Here is a 22,947-nt window from a genome sequence, read left to right on the forward strand (position 1 = left end):
ATTCAAAAGGGAAAATAAAATTCTATAAATAAAAAATTATATATAAAAAAAATTATATATATTCAAAAAGAAATTTTATATATAATAATTTGATTATAATTTTAAAATTAAATTATCATTATTATTAAAAAATAATAAACTCTTCTCAAAAATCTTATATAAAGCTCCCTAAATTTAAACAATCCCTATATATAATTTATTTTATTTTTCCGTATATTTATCCTTTAAACCATCCCCATATATATAATTTTATTTTATTTTTCCGTATTTCATGTTTTCCGTTAACCATTTGGAAAGAAAAAAACATATGCCAACCTTGGTTCCAGCGAAATAGGCCCGAAAACAGCACAACATTCACTGTTCCCACCACCGACAGTGAATCTAAATACCATAGGAGAAACCTTAATCTGTGTCCACAAAATTCGGCCCCAGTGGGGAAACCAAATATGTCCTGCAGGAGGCGACAGTCAGGTATAGCACCTGAAGAAAGGCCAGGGCTGTAATTAGTCACAGCAAACAAAAATATAAAAAGCATTATCTGTGCTTTCCTCTGCGACACACGCTCCAAATCCAAGGGATCCATGGAGTACTTGAATGGAGTAAGCGGTCCGCTACGGAAGCCGTCGAGATAAATCTTTGGATCGACCTGAAGACCAGATCATATAGATTGCCCGGTCCAGTGCTGGAAAATATTTTGCCTCAGCTATGCTCTGAGACAAATTCCCCAAGATTTTTTCCTCGGAGACAAATCCCCCAAGAAATCCGCCTCTGGTAAGTCAACATTAGGACGAATCACCTCTGTCTGCTGTTGAAGCGGGCCCGTGGCATCCATAGTTCCCGATCCATCCTCCCCACATCCATAGAATCCTCTCATCGAGTCATTCTAGTTGGAATTGAAAATTGAAATTGAGTTAACAGTGCCTTGCATGTGCTTGTGGGGTTGGGGAACAGAGGTGGGTCATGGTCTTTTTGATCCGGGAAGCATCCCAAGCCAAAAAAATATATTTAAGGGAAACAGTGATTGAATTTTTAGCAATAGCCTGTTAGCGTTCCTTTATTTGCCAACGAAGAAGGCCAAGGAAGACTTATCTATCGAGTTGAAAACCACATTCCAACTGCTACCAACACTAGCAGCCTTTTAGTCTATGACTACTTTTTCTCCTATTACTACCGTTCAACTTCCCTTAGTACGGTCATGGTCGAGTCATAGCACATCACAGCACAGAAATCTTCTTCTGAGAACTTTCTGATTCACACCTATCTCATTCCCTCAACTTGGTTACATACAATACAATTCAATCAAATCAAAATGCAAGGATTCTTGAATTCCCATTGTTCAATATGTCAGGGCTGTTAATAGTGGAATTTGATCGGGTTAAAACATGCTTAGAGTCATTGTGTAATCTACCCTGCACAACAACAAGAACATGGTAGAAGAAGATTGTTGTCGTTAAGAGTGGTAACCAGTTAGCGCTAGCAGGGCTCTCTGTTGGCTCTGTGCACATTTGTTGTGCTTTGCTTTTCGTCATGGAAAACCCAACTTTGGGCTTTATTTGTCACATACTATTCTTTATAGCTCTTGGCTTACGGTATTCGAATGGGCAATCCTACAGTTTGCAGATGTATCATAAATTTTCTCCTGAAGTAAAAGAGTGGATGACATGGAGACATGGATTAGATACAGATGGTTGGCCTATGAAGGGAAGCAACGAGTATTACAAAGCATTGTATCATCATGATTCTGCTCGCCATGATCGTAAATTGGGCGACTACCCGTCGCTTACATTTTTAGCAGGCAACATGACAAACTCTTTTTCACAGTTGGGATAGTAAGTTATGCCTCGTTTATTAATTATATTGCATACCAATTTAGAATGAACCCAAAATAAACTTATGTGTTGATACTCGTAGTTTTGGATGGTTTTTCTGAAGTTCAAAATTATACTGTATTCAATCATTAGGCTTCTGACTCCCTGTGCTGTGGGCTGGGCAGTTTATTCTACACCATGGTTCAAGTGGGTACTCCCAACGTAACCTTACTTGTAGCACTTGACACTGGCAGTGATTTGTTCTGGGTGCCTTGTGATTGCCAGGAGTGTGCTCCTACTTCTGCACCTTACTATGGATTAGTATGTATTGAATTTTCAGCTTTTCCCCGTTAAACTTACTGGTTTTACCTTAATCTTTTGATTTATTCTTCTTATCAACAATTATGTTAAATTAGACTAGTTGTGAAATTTACTTAGACTATAGTTTCATTCTTCTTATCAACAATTATGTTAAATTGGACTGCTTGTCAAATCTGCTTAGACAATGGTTTCTGAGGCCAAACAGACAAATCACATGCATGATGATATTTCAGTGATGGGTTTTTGTGTCCATGGGCTTGTTTTTTCCATAAGCATGGTGCTGATGCAAAAAATGAATCTAGAAATGGCTGTGAACTATTTTGAGGATACTTTTTTGAGGGTCAAAAAATTGTGATGATAAGTGGCGACTGCTGATTTCCAGAGCAGCAGAGAGTGTGTGCATATAAGCATGGAGTTATGTTTGATCCCTGATCTTCACCAACTCGAAATGACAATTAATTAGGGTATTTGATTGTGTCTTGGTGGTCAGATGTGTCCCATTCCACAACTTTTCATGTATTGAAAATCAGTCATTCTTTTTAGTGTTTGCAATAATTTATCAACAGCTGAAGTGCAAGATACGTTTTCAAAGACAAACAAGAGTCTTTCCTTTTGCATGGCAGAAGAAGAAAGGTCAAAAGGGTATATACTATTGACATTGATTCTTAAACTTGACAGGATAATTTGGTTGGTTCGATGCTGTTTTCTTTAATGGCCCCCCAACCAGAGAATGCTGTTGATTCCAAAATGTCAAACATTTAACAGCTCATTTCAATTGAAAACATTTTATTACTTGAGAGACAGAAGGGTAAAACATATATAAGAGCCACTTCACACGCTGGTTAGAGTACAATAACAGTATTTGATTAACCTGATGATTGAAACAGGATTCTGTCAATCAGTTCGAACTAAAACGTTTTTTTTTAACCATCTTTTCTTGAACTAGTTGATGACCTAGCTTTAGGGATTTGAAGAAAATCTACTTAGAAGACTTCAATATAATTTACCTGGAGATATAGGCTTCTAGTCACAGATTTTGAATACTAATTACTGTGATAAGTCTCAGATTTAACAGGGAACCACTCCCCAAAAATATAACAGTTAGTAACCTAATCCATATTGGATAGCACTGAGCAGCAATTGAGATATATATATATATATATATCTTGGATTTTTCGTGATCATTCTGAGTTTCTCTGATTTTTCCAAATTTTTCAGGTTGGCAAGCTTTTTTTCTGATCTGAGTTTATGACAGACAAATTTTGGCCCCTGCCAATTTTTTGCCTGTGCCAAGTTTCACAACACTGCAAAAAGCTTAAATTTTAAGGAAATGTATTACAGGTTATCGCTTCAACTTGCACCATCCTACTAACACCTTAGAATCATAATGATTTGAACATCATATCTGTAATTGGGGAGATCATGCTAATACCACCAAGCTCATATATTCTTGTACTAACATCATTTTTCATCAATCTACGTTTTGTATGGCTGAACGCTGAAATTGGTTGGCATAAGCAGCAGATTGGCCTTTCAGATCCTTATTTATTGTGGCATAGTGACAAAATTCCTTTCATAAGCACCACATTTTGTCGAATTGCTAAATGCACTTGCATTCTTATTTGTCAGGCAAAACAACTCCTCTTCAGTGCTAGTGCAGCATGTAAAAAAAATTCTGAGTACATTACAACTCAAATATCTTGTGAAGGATGATAAAAGTGCAACAAAATGGCCCTCTTTCTGGTGTTGTTCCAACTCGAATGCGGTGATCAATCCTGCTTCTACACCAGAAACGTTTCCTACTCAGATTTTTGACTGCTGTTCAGTGTGGGGTGTTTGGAGGTCTCCAAATCACCCTGTGACGTCAAAAAAATTGGAAACGTCCTGGAATCAATGGGAACCGTGAAGAATTGTTCTGCATTCCCATGAGGATTGTTGGAAAAGGGCAATGTTTTTGTTGCATGTTTAGTCTTTCTTCATATATTGTGCTTTAATGTGTTCCCTTGATATGAAGTTACCTCAGCAAAAGACGGATCTGTTTGTATGCCAAAATTTGCATTTATATTTTCTTTCACTGATATTTAATTTCGATTTCAACAGGATATCAATATCAATTTACAGAGTTACAGTCCATCAGCCTCACAGACGAGCAAGCCAGTTACTTGTGATAATACTCTGTGTGATTTACAAAAGAAATGCTCCAAATCTAGTGATCAATGCCCATACAACGTCGCATATGTCTCTGCAAATACTTCCACTTCAGGAACTTTAGTGGAGGATATTCTTTATCTGATTCCTGGAAATGGGCCCCGGAATGGAACAGTAGTGAAGGCACCTATCACATTCGGGTATGATTTGTTTTTTGTTGTTGTAAATGAATCTTCTTTTTTTGAAGGCATAGCGAACTTCCTGTTCAAGAGAGTTGATAACGAGGGCATTTTTCAGTTTCTTCTTTTTTTTCTAAGACATCTGAAGTACACTAAATTCATACTGCTGCTCTCTCCAAGACTAGAATTCTTAGAAATGAGTTTTATGCCTCTAGATAGCAGTCCTAGGCCATACTAAATTTGACTATGATGCATGACCTGAAAATTACTGTGCATTTCCCCTTTTTTAAGTGCTACCAACGAATAAATATTCACTGAGTTGATCATTGCTTGTTGCATTTGGTAGGTGTGGAAAGGTACAAACGGGCTCATTTCTACAAGGTGCAGCTCCATATGGTCTACTTGGGCTTGGCATTGAACCTATCTCTGTCCCTCATATTTTATATAAATCAGGCCTTGTATCAAATTCTTTCTCTATGTGCTTCCCTGTGAATTCATCTGTCGGAAGGTTTACCTTTGGAGATAAAGTGACTTCAGACCAAAAGGAAACCCCTTTTATTATTGATCAAACACAGTGAGTGTCTGCCAGGCTCTATGCATTTCCGTGACTGTCAGTAAGACTCAACAATCATTTATAAGTATTTTAGAGTTACCGTGAGCTAACCATTTGGGCTCTTATATCATATCCTGCATCATACTCTTCTGTGACCACTTGCAACATGAGTTGCTGATAAAGCATTTACTGAACTGCAGCCCAACCTATTATTTAGGTGTGAAGGAATTTTACGTGGGAACCGCTCTCGTCAAAACAGAATTTCAAGCCCTTTTTGACACTGGCACCTCATTTACATACTTGGTTGATTCAGTTTACAAAAGCCTTACATCAAATGTGAGTGATTATAAACATATTTTATTTTATTATACATATACCCCTTTTTGAGGATTTATCCAGTTGACTAACGTGCTTTGAAGGGAACAGTATCATCTGCAGAGGAAAGCCTCTCCATTGGCAATTGATGATTCAAACATTCCTTTTGAGTTTTGTTATGAAATCAGGTTAGTATTAGTCATACAAACTTTTGGTTATCTTTTTTAAGCAACATTTACTGAGGCATTGTTCGGAGAGAGCTAATATTCTTGCTGCTATTTGTGCAGCAACAGTCAAAGCATTAATCAAGGGCCTAATATATCTTTCAACTTCAATGGAGGAAACAACTTTTCTGCCATTCAACCTTTAGTCTTTATTGGTGATGAGGTAAAGTTTCAATACAGTTGAAATTTGATACGACCTTTCTCTTGGTGTTTATTGCTTAAATGATAAATTGTTGCTTATATCTATTATTATTCTGGCAGAATGGGAAGTTGGTAGGTTACTGTTTGGCAGTGCTTCAGAGCTCGACAGTCACAATTATTGGTCGTAAGTTCACGCCCACATGACCTATTTTGACATTCTGTAGGGCTTTATTATACGATTTTTGCTGGCCAGTCTTTACAGTTGGCATAGATAGCAGAAATGTTGGTAACTGTGAATTCCATGATCGATTTACTTACTGTTACTACCAATGTACTAACAGAATGGAAATAGGTGAGCTCTGTATTGAATGTTGAATATATTTGCTGATATATTTCATGGTTTTATGTAGTGTATGTGTCACATACCCAAAGGCCTTACTTGGCCTTCAGTGCACTCCATGTGAATTTCTTTCTTCATAACAAATTGTTGGGCTAGTTCTACCTCTAACTGTAACAAAGTCTAGAATTCATATATGCCCAAACAAATAGTTGTAGACATATCATGCATATTTCAATTTCACTCATTAACAATATGTAAATACAAAGCATTTCACAGATAGGCAAACATGAACACTTAGCTGTAGCTGAGGAGTAATTCACTCACCAACTATAAGATTCAGCTATGGATTCCACCACCAAATGAGACCATGATAACACCAGGCAAAGGAGGCTTTTATGGGAATCTATGTAAGAATTTCTCATTTCCCACCCCGGTTTTCAGTGTCACCTTATTTCTCCAAAATAGTTAAACGCCCTTTCCCATATCCATACGTTTAACAGCTGGAAAATAAATTTCGCTGAAAACACAAATTCTGGAAAAATTACAGAACGCTAGAAAATGCAGAAAAAATAAAAATCAGCACATACAAACAACCATTCAACACATTTAAACACAGTGATTTTTGGTCAAGGTGACCTTGGAAAAACCCCCCTACAACTCTTGGGGAAAACCAGTTCGAAAGCTTCTTCTTATTTCTGGAAAATGCTTTTTACAGTGAGAGAAAATATTCAGCTAGCAAACTTTTACAACTTATCTCGTTTTCCGTGCCTCACAGCCAACTGGAAAAACTTGCAAACAGCAAAACTGAACAGCAATAAATGTTGTACGGCCTCCTCGATTTTGTGCCAAATTTCAGTGTTAAATGCTGCTGTACGGCCTACCTAGAAAAGCATGCAAGCTGCCATAAATGCTGCTGTACGGTTTCCTCGATTTCTGTGCAAAAAACAACAGTACAGTGTATAGATTTCTGCCTAGAAATGCGTGCCAAGGTATAGCCACTTGCTGTACGGCCTCCCTTGAAAAACGTGCAAGCAATTTTCAGACTTTTTGCTCCTCGATTTCTATGCAACCTTACTGTACGGCCTCCTTGGAATCTGAGCCAAAACTGCTGTACGGCCTTTCTAGAAAATCGTGCCCAAAACCTGCCCTTCACTGTGTGCTAACTCAGTTGTACGGATTTGCTGGAATGTTGCCTGGAATGTGTGCCAAGCTGCTGCCTCATTCTCCTCACTGTCCAGAAATCTCCCTTGCTCTCTTGCTCTCCTTCTCTCAATCTGCGCATGAAAGAATGAATGACCTTTTCCTCCTTTAATCTAACCCTAAGTGACTTTTGGGGAATCCCTAAATCCAATGGTTGAAATAGATTGAGATCTAGGGCTGAGATTAAATGCTCATTTAAATCTCACTTTCTATTTTTTAATTCACCCCACTTTAATAAAGACCCACTTAGTCATTTATTTCCAAAATCACTTTTCCTTTCTAATTTTACATTGACTTTATTAAAGTCACTTTAAAATTAGACTTTAGTACATTTATCACTTAAAGTCACTTTTAAATTAGATTTGACTTTATAAAAATTATAAGGTCACTTTAGGAGAAAAATTAAATTCTTTTGGACACTTTTCCCTAGGCCAAAGATCAAAGCCTTAGGGAACCACCTGTCCTCCGGTACCAAATTTCAACACTCTAATCTCACTCAGCCCAACCCTTTTTTCTCATCTCAAATTTAATTTGGTCACTGCTGGGCACTCTAGGCCCTCATAACCATCAATCCACCATGGAACTCTCTTCCCTTCACAGCACAAAGATCTTCCCTTTCTTGGCTTTACAGTACATGCCTCAGGGATCTTATAGTTATTCCTTTCAAGTGCAGGAAGAATGAGTCCAAGACTGCTGGTTTCCTACATCATGTGACTTGGAGGATAAACATTTGGCCAAAACTGTCCATGAGCAGCACTAACATGGTTGCAAATTTGTGGTATTTGCTTCAGCTATCTTGGACATCCCATCCATGGTTTTTGCCTCAAAACCATCCAATTTCCTTGTCGAATTTTCATGTCACATTCCCAGACCCCCCACAGGCTCTTTCCAGCCATCCAATCGCTGGCATAACAACCATGGTTTTATACAAGATCCTCCATGCACAAGGATAGGAAGAACATTTGAATGGAGGAATGGATAAGGCTCATGGGAGAGGAATGCTAACCATTCCCTTGGAGGAGAGTAAGAATGATCCCTGAATGAGAGTGAATAATGGGTTTCCCCCAAGAGTTGCACAAGAAAAGGGTGCCCTTCTCAAGAAGCACGGGGAGACATCCAAAAGACCACCTAAGTAAAAAATTGATGGGAAATATTCTAAGGAAGCATGGCCAAGGAGGGTTGTACCTCAAAGGACAAGTGTTGAACGCCCATGTGCGACCATTATCCTCTTCCCCTATCATGGTCTTCTCATTGCTTCTCAAGCAACCCTTTTGGTGGATTTATATTTTTATGTATTTCATTTATATGCATACTTTTACATGCATAAACAGACCATGGAAAACATAAAAATTGAACCATCATCCTAGCCCACAATGGGGACTCATATGCATTCGCTAGTTTGGCCTTGGCCTTGAGCTCTGCAGTAGGAATATTTACAATACAATTACATTATTTACCAATGTTGTGAAAAGCGCGAGCGGGATTAAATCGGCGCCGGGAATAAAGCGCAAAAAATCGGAAAAAGCGGGAAAAAAGCGTTTGGTACAAAAATATTCATTTTTTTTCATTTTTTTTCAATTTTTTTAATATCTAAACCATCTACAACATAAAATAAATACATTGACACATAAATATGATAAAAAAACTAATATATAAGATGTTTAATATCATTTCTAGTGCTAAAATCACACATAACATTGAATCATGTCCTGAATAGTAAGTCCTGACTCCTGAGTCCCAACTCAGCCTCAAAATATCAACAAAAAATATGATAATGTATCTCATCATGTCATAATGTCATATACAATAAAATGAGGTCTAATCCTATTGATTTCCTCTGCCCCTCTTGTGAGAAAATGCCACAGGTTTCCCTTTCCCTCTAGATGTAGATGCTGGTGCCTGTGCTGGTGGAGATGGCAGTGGAGTCTGATGTGCTCTAGAAGTTGAAGAACTAGAAGTAGGAGCTATAGGAGGTAGACCACGTCCTCTACTGGTGGCAGGGGTAGCCCGAGCAGGTGGTGTCACCTGGAAACATTACAATCTCCCAATCCTGAAATCCTGAAAAACTGATAAGTCTGCTGGATTTTAAATGAAATCTAAAATTCTACTTTCTCCATATGAAATCCAATGAGGCTGGAACCACTCTCAAACATCCTGAGTCATTTCATGGTAATGTTAAAAATTTAAGTAAAAGGATGAAAATGAAGATTAAGGAGAATGTCACTTTTACTTTAAGAATTTAACATTACCATGAATAGCATATCCATACTAGGGCCTAGAATTGATCATTAAGCTGCCCCACTCAAAAATTATTTGTTTCTTTCCAAAAAAATTGCATGAAAAAACCCAAATGACCAAATGAAAAACCAATTTTTTTTTTAATAAAATCGTGTTGTCCCGGAAACCCAGCGCTTTTTTCGAAAAAATCGGCAAAAAATTTTTTAGCCGCTTTTTTCCCATAAAACGCGCGATTAAATCGGCTTAGGGAAAAAAGCGCGCTTTTAACAACACTGTTATTTACACATGGGGTCATTTAACTCAACCCACATTGGCTTGACTCCCATCACATCACCTCATCATTTGAATAATACATAATTTAACATTTATATTCCATTGGTCAAAATCGGGCTATTACAGTATGGGTTATGCATTCTATACTAACCACACACTTCTACCATCAAATATTGATGTCTTGGTATTTTATAGTGCAATGACCATATGAAACCTGCCCTTGGTAGGAGGACAACAAGGTCCTCATTCCATCCTATTGATGGCTCATAGTGTGCTAAAGTCCCTGCTTTTGAGTTCGTTACTTTGGTCTGTTTGTGTGATTGTGGTTTCCAACTTGATGTCTAGTGCCATTGTAGGGTTCCCCTTTTGTCTTTGACCTTCCTTGGTCACATGTTTGGCCATGGTAGGTGCTTTGGGAAACCCATTTGGTTCCCTTCCCTACTAATAACCTCTCTTGTGCTTTGTGCACTTGTTGTGGTCTTAGTTAGTTGAGAAGCCTCTCTTGTCTCTCCAAATTCCCTAATCCATTAGAGCAGACGTTTTGAGGCACACAATGAAACTTCTAACTCGAGTGGTCTTGGCATGTGTTCCAGATTGTTGGTTGTTTTAAGACCACCACACCTACTTCCAATGTTCACACTACAGAGCATGGATTTTTTTGAAAACTACTTATGGTTAGGTCCATTTTCCCATGGTATGTTGGGTTAGAACCTATAGTTTGACTTTTTTGGAAAAACAACCCACCCAACTATTAGTGCAATGGTTGGTTATGCCCTTCAAGCATCCCCAAATCTATTTATGTCGCATTTTTCTCATTGTAAGGGGTCTCTAGAGTCTAACCCCACCCTTGGCTATACTGTAATTGAATTGGTCATCGAATTCCCAACAATTTGTTACCCCCTTCCACCTTCCATGATCTTGGCTTTGCTAGGATTTGTTGTCTCTTCCAACCCTCCACCTATTTGGAAGCTTCTATAGTTGGTATTTTCCTTTCCATTTGGCTTAGATCTTCCTTTCTTGCTTTGGTTGGTTTGATTGAGTTGTTGACTTGGACCTTGTTGCAAAACTGATTAGGGCAGCATTATTAACTTATCACTTTCCTTCTTTAACATTTACTTGTGATTTAGATTCTTCTTAACTTGATTATGTGTTAATTTTAGTTAATAATGGTATGTTCTATGTTTAGCACTATTGATTTCTGGTAGCAGCGGATGTGCTCTAAGTCTCAAATTTTGCAGGGAGGCTTAGGCACGTGTATTCCAAAGAACCCGGAAAGGGTTTTGGGAAATTCCACTCAGAAACCATTTTATTAAAATAATTAATTATTTTGAAAGGGACCCTAAGTCTAAACTTAGGAAAATAAAATAATTAAGTGTATTAATATAAATTGTGGTTGTAACCTCTAGAAGAAGATGAGGATCAAGCATAAATGATCTTAGCCATTGATTAGCTTCTAATCTGGGTCGTTGAATGTCAACGAGGAGATTGTTTAAGGAAGCTTGAGGGTCACTTGGAAAAACACACAAGGAGTTCAGAGAATCGATTTTCTAACGCAGAGCAGAGGAGCTGCTAGGAGAATTTCGATAGTGAGTTGTTGCAGTGAGGGGCAGGGATAGTTGGGTTGGAGTATCTTCTCTAGTACGCAGGATACGCAACAGAGAGAGGGATAGAGACACCAAAAGGGTTGACGTTGGGCCAAAAGGGCCCACACAGAGCTTGATGCTAAGCCATAAGGGCTCATGCAGAGATAACACAGTCATCCAGAGCAGAAGTCCAAGTTTTGCAGAGGAGCTGACATTTTTGAGCCGGGAGGGTTGGAAACTGCTCCAAAAGGCAAGACATTTCCCAGTTAAGCTGACGCAGGGCCTACGCAGGGCCAACATAGCGATAGCCGAGGACAGTTGGTTCAACTGCCGAAACAACTGGGAATTGCCAGGTAGAGTGAGGTAATCTCACTAAGTTTTTTTGCCAGTTTATTTTCTCTGTAACTGGATTGCCAGAAGAGCATCCAGAGTTGTATTTAGAAACTACTGCTTAATAATATAAAACCATTAGAGCTGCTGCACCGGTTTTCTTGCATTGGATTTTTCCGGAGACATTTGTCCAAAAAATACACTCACTTGTGTGGATTTTTCTCTATTGTTCTTGTTTTGGGCAAATTAGTTAATTAAAGTGAAGGCTATAGTTGTATTAGGTTCAATATTTGTTGTAGGAAGCAATAGATAATTTGTTTTGGTAATTAACAGATAGGAGAAGTTTAATCAGTTGCGGCAGTAGGTAGATTCGGGAGAGGATTCTCTAATTTTCACAAGCACAATTTATTTCAATGTTCCTTAGCAGCCCAATATCAATTTCCAATTTCCAATAGAAATTACATTAATCACATTGACACTAAAGCAGATAGAACATAAAACAAACTGTAGAAGACAAGCCAAGACAAGAGGACACCAGATTTGGCGGATGCCAAGGAAAAACCCCAATGTGGGGAAAACACTTTGATCAATTCCTCTTATTATTAAATCAAGAGTTCAGCAGAGATAGAGAGTACAAAAGTCAAGTTGACTTGCCAAGTACATAGTCAAAACAACCCTGTAAATTTCTGCAGTCAATTGTACTGAAACTTCAACCTTAACTAGAAAGTCAGCGCTGGTCTAATCAACAACAAATCTTCCTCAAAGCAGCTTGGTCTTCCTTGGTCAAACTTGGCCTGATCAAGAGGATAAATTCAGCCCAAAACAACTCGGTCAAACTCGGTCAAAGGAGAGAAAATTGTTGTAATTTTTCGCAGTCGAACAACAATCAATGCAGGTCAACTAGCCCAAAAATTCTCGGTTTCTGTGCCTAGCAATGTAGCCTGGAAAAATCGAATCTTTGACCCAAAAACTGAAGTCAAACTCAGTAAAAAATGCCTTGGTCAACGCTAGTGAAACCTGTCCTTGAAGTCTGAAATTTGGTATGTAATTTCTGCCCAGAAAATCATCCTCCTTGCCACACGTGTGAGAGAGAGAGAGGTTGCCCAAAAGTTGTACAAACCAATCTGATGAAGAGAGAGAGAAGAATGTGTGAGTGATGAATGTCCAAATGAAGTGTGAGATCTCTTGTATTTATACAATTCGTTGTGGGCAAAGAGACACATCCATTGGGCTTCTTGAGCCTACATAATGATGAAGTCGACCTGATCAATTTGCACGTGTAAGCATAAATTCAAAATCACACTTCTGCTTGTCTGAATGAGATGATCTTTATATCAATCTTGGGCCTCTCGAAAAGAGGAATCCAATGAAATCATCATTTCCATCAAATGTGTTGTCCCAAGGTGGAATTTGGCCCTAGTTTCCAATTTTAACACTCCCTCTCAACTATGGAGAATTCCACCTACCAATCCATTTGTCGTCATCATGTCATCCTGTTGTCATGTACCATCTCTGTCATCTCATCTCTGCTCTGCTGAACCATGAAGTAATAATGAAGAAGAATCGATCGAGAGTGAGTCACAAGACCTTACCACTCTCCACTGACAAAAGTCAGTCTAGAGGTAGAACCTCAAATGATCCTAGATCAAGTTGTTGAACACCATGCATCCTAGACATAGGGAGTACGACAGTACACGATGCGTCCATCGGTAGTGTTATGGTCCCTATCCACGTTTCCCAACTCATTGGCCAGATGAGAGGTACTTCCCATGAGTCCCGGACTACATGGGTAGGATGTATGCTGGGGCATCAACAGGAGAAGGTGAACCACTCATCCTACTCATATGCCATAGGAGAAGGTGAACCACTCATCCTATGCATATGTCAATCGTAGGGGAAGGTGAACCACTCACCCTACACACGTGTCTAGTAGGGGAAGGTGAACCACTCACCCTACACACGTCATCATGGGGTATCACAGGGGAAGGTAAACCACTCACCTTGTACACAGCGCACCACATAGGGGAAGGTGAACCACTCATCCTATGGTCGCTCATAGCTCCAAGAAGTACCCCAAGCCCCTAGGAGTTCCCAGAGCTTAGTGTCCAACTCAAGCGAGACCCTCATGGGAGGGTCTTTCCACGATTCCAAGTCTCTCTTGGAAGGTTAAGAATTTGACCTTCCCTAAAGGCTTCGTGAGGATATTTGCGACTTGCACATCAATCCTAATGTGTTGAGCCTTATTGCTCCCCGTTGTGCCATATCCCAGATAAAGTGGTACTTGATATCAATGTGCTTGGAGTGGTCGTGGAACACAGTGTTCTCTGAAAGGCGAATCCCACTCTGGTTGTCACAGAAGATCACGGTGGTATCTAGCACATGCTCAAATAGCTCACTGAAGAGCTTCCTCAACCAAACCGCTTCTCAACAGGCCATACTACCTACAATGTATTCGACTTCGTGCTTAGTGCAACCGATTTTTGTTTCCTGCTCATCGAAGAAATTGAAGCAGACCCTAATGAGAAGCAACATCTAGACGTGCTCTTACGATCCACCACACTGCCAGGCCAGTCAGCATCTGTATATCCATGCAACCTGAAATTTTCGGCAGTGTATCCTAGTCCATAATAAATTGTGCCTCGAAGATATCTCAAGAGATTCTTAGCAACAATCCAATGTATGTGATGAGGCTTGACCATAAATTGACTCAACATGTTCAAAACGAAGCATATGTCAGGACAGGAGTTTACCAAGAACATCAGGGCCCCCAAAGTTGTCTATATTCGGAAGGGTTTGCCAATTCGAGCCTAGTAACACTTCCACGTAGCTGCTTGAACTTGAGTTCCATCAGAGTAGACACAGACTTGCAATCTACCATCCCACATCTCATAAGCAACTTCACAATGTATTTTCCTTGAGAAAGGAAAATCTCACCTGGCTTTTGTCAGACCTCCAGGCTTAGGAAGTAGTGCTTCAGTCCTAGGTCCTTCATCTTGAACTCGGAAGCCAACTCCCTCTTGCATTGATAAATGAGAGGGTATGCACCTGTTAGAAAGAGATCATCCACATAAAGGACCAGAATGAGAGGCTTGTCATTCTCAACCTTGAAATATAGGTTAGGGTCAACATCGCTCCTTGTAAATTCCAGCTTCATAAGATAGCTATCAATCCTCTCATACCAAGCCCTGGGGGCTTGCTTCAACTTGCATACATGAGTCCTTCGATCTTGTACTTTGAACCCCTCAGGTTCTTCCAAGTAGACTTCCTCCTTAAGCAAGCCATGCAAGAAAGCAATTTTAACATTCATTTGATGTAGGCTCCATCCTTGAGAGACAATAAGAGCTATAATCGAACGGATAGGGTATATCGAGCAACTGGTGCAAATATCTCATCATAGTCCACCCCTTCCTTTTGAAAGAAGCCTCGAGCAACGAACCTGGCCTTGTATTTTTCAGCACTCCCATCAGCTCCATGTTTGATTTTGTAAAGCCATTTAAATGTGACCATAGACTTGTCCTTGGGTCTAGGAACCACATCCCAGACATCATTCTTCATGATGGATTCATATTCCTCATTCATCACATCCTTCCATGCTTGGTGTTTCACGACTTCTTCGAACATACAAGGCTCAGATTGAATAATGGTACTCATGGTAGCAAGGTATCCTTGATACTTGGTGGGCTTCCTACTTTCACGAAATGTCTCTCTTGGAGCAATATGTTTTTTAGCATCTTCGAGAGTGTTTTTGAGCCACAACGGTCTTTTCTTTCAGGTAGAGGAATCACTAGGAGGTGGATCAATGGGATCCATCAAACCCTTCAACATCGGGCATAGGCTCATCAAACGGAGGTTCTTCCTGCTTTCCTGTAGCATCATCATTTTATTTTCCTGGAATGGGGAGATCTCTAGCTTTCCCAAGAGCAGTGTCTTCATCAAATGTAACATCATGGCTTACTTCCACATCTCGTTGACTAGGCACATAGATTCTATATGCCTTTGAGTTTTCACTGTAGCCCACAAAAGTTCATTTCTTCCCGTATGCTCCCAACTTATTTCTCTTCTCTTTAGGTACATGAAAATATACGGGACAACCAAATATTCTAAAATGAGAAACATAAGGTTTCTTACCAGTGAAAACTTCTTCGAGTGTCTTGAAATTCATTGCTTGATGTGGACACCTATTTTGAACATATACGACGGTATTTGTAGCTTCTCCCCGTAAGAACTTGGTAGGCCTAGATCATGAAGCATGGCATGGGTGGCTTCCATGATCGTTTGATTCTTTCTTTCAGCAACTCGATTTTACCCGAGAGTGTATGCAAAGATTGTCTCCCTCTTAATGCCAGCTTCTCTACAATAGTCATTGAATTCATTTGATTCATATTTGGTCCCATTGTCGCTCCTCAATATTTTGATCTTCTTCCCCGTTTGATTTTCCACCAACGCTTTGAAAGCACAAAACCATTTGAGTACTTCATCCTTCTTCTCCAATAAATAAATCCATGTTTGCGAGAGAAGTCATCCACAAAAATAACATAATATAAGTATCCTCCTAATGATGTTACGGGCAACATACCAAATAGGTCAGAATGGACCAGTTGAGGGATATCCGAAATTTGACTTTCGCTTGAGGGGAATGGTCCCCTTGTAAGTTTCCCAGTTGTACAACCTTGAAAAACACCTTCATGATTCATGTTGAAATCGGGCATACCTTTGACCATCTTCCTTACCCCACCAGGTAAGGCTTTGTAATGAAGGTGGGCAAATTTGCGATGCCACAATTCGAATTGAAGAGAAGTGTCGCAAGACATGGCTCCAAGAGGACTTCCTCCAACTTGATAAAGACCATCAACCATAAATCCAAGTGTAAATGCATCTTTAGGGTTCCTTTGCCAAAGATGTACCTTTCCATCAACGAATGCTACCTTGAAGCCTTTATCTTCCATTGCAGAATTAGATACCAGGTTCTTCTTCAAATCGGGCACATACAATACTTCTTGTAAATGAATGGTTTGACCTTGATTCAAGTGAAGAGTGATGATACCTATTCCTTTCACGAGATAGGTGGCATTATCTCCAAGTATGATTTGTGAGTTAGTCTTCTTTTCAACGAAATTTGAGAGTGCCTCTTGTACCCAATGAAGTGCCTTGAGGCTCCGCTATCAATTAACCAATGATCCAATGTATCCGGAGGAGAGGCAATAGATAAAGCGGAAATAAGATAAAATTCATTTTGTTTTTCTACAACATTACTTTCCTCATACCTGGAATTTCTTGATCTTTTGGGATGACGATCATTTCCATATTGAACAGCGAGAGCATCCTCTTTCCTTTGTTGTTGAACTCGATGTTCCTTTGATTCCCATTGCCCTTGTAGTAGTTGTGGTTGTTGTTGTCATCGTTCCTTGGAGTATCCTTCTTGTGAGGACACTCTCTAGCATAGTGTCCAAACCTATTGCAATTGTAGCATCTTCCTTTTCTTCCTTCTTTGAATCTCGGTGTAAATCCTTGACCTTGGCTTCTTGGATTAGCATTGTTCTTCCATTTAGCATGAGCGGAGAAAGCGGTAGGACCGTTTCAATTTCTCTCTCCATCATCCTTATTTCTTCTTGAGTGCATCTAGCCAATAATTCATCAAAACCCGAAATCCTGTCATTGTTGAGGATGATGGTGTTAAACACATTCCATGCTCTTGTAAGACCTCCAAGTGCAATAAGAGTGAGCTCCCTGTCACCAACAACTTCTCCAATAGATAGGAGATCATTCTTGATCTCGGTAATCCTCATGAAGTAGGATTGAATGGACTCTCCTCTCTCCATCTTGATGTCTTTCAACTTTTTCTTGAGAAAGAGGACTTGATTTGCATTGTTTACTTTGAACATCCCAACCGGTTTGTCATACATCTCCTTAGATGTTTCCAAATCAGAAATTTAGGCAACCAAAGGCTTGTGAATGGAATCTACAATAATTGTATTAGCTTTAACCTCACCTTTCTTGTACTTTGTTTTTGCAGCAGCGGGTGCATTTGAAGGGGGCTCCACCATTCTTCCTTTTACATAGTCTATAGCATCATTTCATCCAAAGTCAAATCCAAAGTCATCTTCCATGCATGATAGTCAGATTTGTCCTTGAGCTTGTCCTCAGATTTTGAAGAATGATGTAGTCGTCATTGAAGCTAGACTAATATTCTTGTCCAATGGATTTCCTTAGTGATTTCTTTTCTCACTCTTTCTTGGGCTTTGTCTTCACCTGGGCTCTGATGCCATGTTAATTTTAGTTAACAATGGTATGTCCTATGCTTAGCACAATTTACTTCAATGTTCCTTAGCAGCGCAATATCAATTTCCAATTTCCAATAGCAATCACAATAATCACATTGACAGTAAAAGCAGATAGAACATAAAACACACTGCTGAAGACAAGCCAAGACAAGAGGACACCAAATTTGGCGGATGCCAGGGAAAAACCCCAATGTGGGGAAACCCTTTGATCAATTCTTCTTATTATTAAATCATAAGTTCAACAGAAAGAGAGAGTACAAAAGTCAAGTTGACTTGCCCAATACACAGTGAAAACAACCCTATGAATTTTTGTAGTCAACTGCAATCAAATTTCATCCCTAGCCAGAAAGTCAATGCTGGTCAAATCAGCAGCAAATCTTCTTCAAAGCAGCTCGGTCTTCCTTGGTCAAACTCGGCCTGATCAGGAAGATAAATTCATCCCAAAACAGCTCGGTCAAATTTGGTCAAAAGAGAGAAAACTGCTATAATTTTCTGCGGTCAAACAATAGTCAACCCCAAAATCAACGCAGGTCAGCGAGCCCAAAAATTTTCGGTTTTTGTGCCCAACAATGCGACCTGGAAAAGGTGAATCTTTGACCCAAAAACCGAAGTCAAACTCAGTAAAAAATGCCTTGGTCAACGCTGGTCAAACCTGTCCCTGAAGTCTGAAATTCGGCCTGTAATTTCTGCCCCAAAAATCGTCCTCCTTGCCACATGTGTGAGAGAGAGAGAGAGGTTGCCCAAAAGTTGTACGAACCAATTTGATGAAGAGAGAGAGAAGAATGTGTGAGTGATGAATGTCCAAATGAAGTGTGAGGTCTCTTGTATTTATACAATTCGTTGTGGGTGAAGAGACACGTCCATTGGGCTTCTTGAGCCTACATAATGATGAATTCGACCTGGTCAATTCGCACATGTGGGCATAAATTTAATATCACACTTCTGCTTGTCCAAATGAGATGATCTTTATATCAATCTTGGACCTCTAGAAAAGAGGAAACCAATGCAATCATCATCTCCATCAAATGAGCTGTCCCAAGGTGGAATTTGGCCCTAGTTGCGAATTCTAACATTATGTTTATGTTTTTAATCATCAAGTAAATGCCAAAACAATAGAGGTCACATAAACACAAGATATAGGCTCCATGCCAACCCAAAGTGAAAACCCATCAAAACTTCTCGTCTTATCAACTTCAAAGGAGACCTCCAAGACCCAATACAAGACCTCTAACTCTCATCAAGGACTAAGTCTCTCAGTAAAACTTAGAGACTTTGTACATTTCAGACCTCAAGGACTTTTAGACAAAACAACTCCTTCATATGGCTCTTCTAGCCGTCTAGCAACCTTCGTATACTTCTCTAACCGCAGACCAAATCCTCAAGTATATGCGCAGATGATCTGTCTGCAAGGAGGACAAAGTTTCTCTTATAAATAGCCTTCCAAGTGGGTCCATAAGCCCTCTCTAGGCCGACATCTATTGGCTGGCCAACTTGTTCTTGGGAGCTTACTTAGACACTTCTAGAACAAAAGTAAATTTTCTTTCTTCGTTACAAGAGCCCAAATGGTATAATGATAATGACTGTGACTCATGACAAAAACCTAAAAGCATACAATGGATGTTTGACCTATTGACCAAATAACATAAGCATGAAACCCATAGTTTATAAACAATTTTTATTTTCTTTCTTCTTTTGATCAATACATAAGAATTACTTCATGACATGACACAAATGACAATTATGAAGACTGAAACTAGTGACAATTTTCAACACTCCCTTGTTCACATCTAGTTATCCAATCTCTCTTGCACAAAGGGAGCTTCAACACAAGTCTGTGGGTAAGGAGTTAACATTCGTAACTGAAGGCACACAAGTCATGCACACTTGAATTTCTTTGATTTATATTTATATGTATGCTTTGTGTGTTGCTCTTGTTTCATTTCATTTGGAGATAGCATATCCTAGTTTGTTTACATGGGGTGATAAGCACTACAATATGTAGAGTATGTTCTAATTATCTTTTCTACTTGTTGTTTGTCTCTTTTGGTTTTAGCTGTTGTTGCTTGTAACGCATTTATATCATATTAGGGTTAAATTAGAGATCAAACATAGTTAAGGACTCTTGTCCACCTAGGAGGCTAATAAACCCTAGGTTCCCTTCCTGGTTTACTTGTTCATCAACGCATATTGGTGAATCTACTTAATGGTTGCTACTTTTTGTTTGTGTTGGGTGGAAATAGAGGTTAATTAGGCCTGCATTCTTTCATTTCCACCTCTCTTTTCTTTCATGCAAGTAGTTAATTAAAACACTAAAGAAAGTGGAGAATAAACCCTAGCTAGTTTTCTTTCCTTTGTTAATTATTGTTGGTTATTCTACTTGCTCCCTTAATTGGCCTAAATAAACTCACACTTAAACCCTAATAACAGCCGTAAGCCACTAAGGACAAGATTACGTTCTCAATAAACTTAGTGGCATTCTCTTCTCCCTTTAGTTTCCCAAAAAAACTGGGTAGTGACTCGACTTCCCTTCCAAATCCTCAAGCTTGGGCTTCCCTCGTAATAGTGGAGTGCCTCACTCAAACTATCATGTGACACTTTCAAGTGTTGAAACATATAATATTTCTGAGAGTGGCAATCTGACTGCTTTTTAGAACTGGTAAACTGGATTGCTGAACAATGATAGGCTAATGGTTTCCCCATCTAAAGCATGTATTGATTGCTACATTGAAGACTGCTTTTATAATTAATTTTGTGCTTTCCAGACTTTTGGTGTTCAGAAATGTATTGATGATTTATTATAGCATGTTTGCTTTTGAGCTCTTATAATTTTCTGGATACCTTAGTCCTTATAGAAGATCTTAACTATTCTCACGAGTATATAGGAATGTTGTTTAATGACTAGTGTAACTTCAGTATCATTCATTCTCATCCATTCTAGTCCCGAAACTTGATATGGCATTGTTACGGTTCCCCTACTTAGTCTAAGTGTAAGAAATTCTTATTCATGGAAATGCAGACATATTCTCACTGACATTCCTATTATGCAGATCCTTCTTGGTTTTTAATCAAACCATCATAACATTGCAATTAAATTATAGTAGCCATGTTCCAGAAAAAAAACTAAAGGAACTGATAGAATGATTCAATAAAACAAAATTAAAAACACGCACACACATTAGTGTAAAAAGTGACACAATTTGTTTTGAAAATATTTTTAAGACCACAAAAAAATGCAAATCACCAATATATCAAGATGAATTGGATGAGTAGAAAGTGTGAAGTGATTGATTGAATCGTGAAAGAGCAAATTAGCAACGCATCGAGATGATTTGGATGACGAGAAACTGTGAATTGATTGATTAAAATGTGAAAGAGTCGACACACTGCTCATTTTGGTGTGAACTGAAAACATCTGATTCAAACCATTTTGATATAGTTTGGGGTCCCTGGCCAATATATTTTGCCAGAAACTATTTTTCTGGCTACCATGGCTAAAATGTAGATTTTGTTGAAACCATTATACCTACGATGCAGATCCCTGTTCAGATTAGTGCAGTAGAGATAATAGAAACAGGGAAACCCAGATATCTTTTTTTCTTATACAATACGAAAACCCAAGATGAGAGGTAGTGGCCCTCCTATTATTAACATAATGATTGACTGGTTGCAGGATGAAAATGTGCACTTCCTCCTATATGGGACGTACTTTGTGGGTGTGTGGGAAATAATAAATGGTGAATGATACAGTCGAATAGTTGAATACACTGTATTTTGCATCCTAGAAAAGCTTCTATGAATTTAAAATTCTCTCATTTTGTGTGCTATCCCACATCCGAACATACCATGATCTTTATATCAATGGGGCATCCAGAAGCGTAGTGGCACATGCTTTTCCACTCTCATTGTGGTATTTATTGACCCTTCCTACATGTATTTTAAAATATCCTCTTTCTCTTCCTTTTTCATTGTGCATTCATCAACCCTTCCTACATATTATCTACATCCATAACTTTCCATTCTGTAATCATGAATCTTACTAGCTCCACAAAAGAAGGATTTTTCCTAAGCAACTGTTAATTGGCTGTTTTCCTCATATCCAGAAAAATCCATTCTAGACTGAATAATAAGTCTAGTAGTTAATTTCTCTATTTCAGCTCTGATCAATTCTGTTGTTATGTTATTATTAAACCGAGTCATTGCTCTGGATTTTAAACTGTTATGATGGAATTTTCTTCTTTGATGCAGAGAATTTCATGGCAGGTTATCAACTTGTCTTTGACCGGGAGCAGCTCAAACTGGGGTGGAAGGAAGCTAACTGTAAGTGCCTCACATAAATCTAGATGAATGTTTGTTGGGGAGTAAAGCATATTCACTGGATAATACCTTCTACATACCTTCTGTCATTGAGATTTTCAGGAATATGCTTTGACTAATTGCCTCACATCCTCTGTGATTCAGGTTATGATTTGGAGTATAGCAGCAGTGCAGCGTCAGCACCATCAAGTTTGACACCAGTTCAGTCACCCCTTGCCCCTTCCTCGGTCGATGACAGCAAACACAAATCTTATACAAATACAAGTAGTTCAACAGGTTCACCTCCGAAGCAGTCCATATCTCCTGATGCTCTACCAGCTAATCCTAATGCCATCGGGAATGATGCAACCCATTTAAGCTCATTTTTTCTGTGCAATGTTATCTCATTTATAGTCACCATCACCATTCTTACAAATCTCTTTTAAATCATTTATGCACAATGAAGATGTCTATGGTGACATGAATTTTTCCTTCCCATTATTTTTATTGTTCCAATTTTTATAAAGTCACCATAGAAGTTCCATATTTAATCATCTTTACAGCTGTAAAGATGTACAGTTTTAATCATGTAAGAAGTAATAGGCCGTTCATGTACAGCAGAAGTTCCATGGTTGTAACTATGATTAGTATCAAACTTCAGTTTTTGTTTTAACTTTAATTAGGAATAGTGGAGAAGGGTATTTGATGTATGTGGTGATA

At 38.9% G+C, this 22,947-nt stretch overlaps 1 protein-coding gene across 2 annotated transcripts; it reads left to right on the top strand.

The window, feature by feature from the left end:
- Positions 1-310: 310 nt before the first annotated feature.
- LOC149204275 (aspartyl protease family protein 1-like) lies at positions 311-22,947 on the top strand. 2 transcript variants are annotated; one of them, XM_089394675.1, is made up of 10 exons: positions 311-1,829; positions 1,994-2,129; positions 4,230-4,477; positions 4,803-5,030; positions 5,210-5,345; positions 5,436-5,512; positions 5,618-5,711; positions 5,810-5,873; positions 22,180-22,251; positions 22,393-22,947. In XM_089394675.1, the coding sequence occupies exons 1-10, from the start codon at positions 1,528-1,530 to the stop codon at positions 22,671-22,673; spliced, it is 1,638 nt and encodes a 545-aa protein (XP_089250801.1). In that variant the 5' UTR covers positions 311-1,527; the 3' UTR covers positions 22,674-22,947. The 2 variants fall into 2 exon arrangements, with proteins under 2 accessions (XP_089250801.1, XP_089250800.1); XM_089394674.1 differs by having other exon boundaries at positions 312-1,829; positions 5,612-5,711.

The sequence above is a fragment of the Pinus tabuliformis genome, chromosome 1_2 (genome assembly GCF_031772625.1).
Source record: "Pinus tabuliformis cultivar Carrire ecotype Pingquan chromosome 1_2, CPIR1, whole genome shotgun sequence".
Taxonomy (NCBI): Eukaryota; Viridiplantae; Streptophyta; class Pinopsida; order Pinales; family Pinaceae; genus Pinus; species Pinus tabuliformis.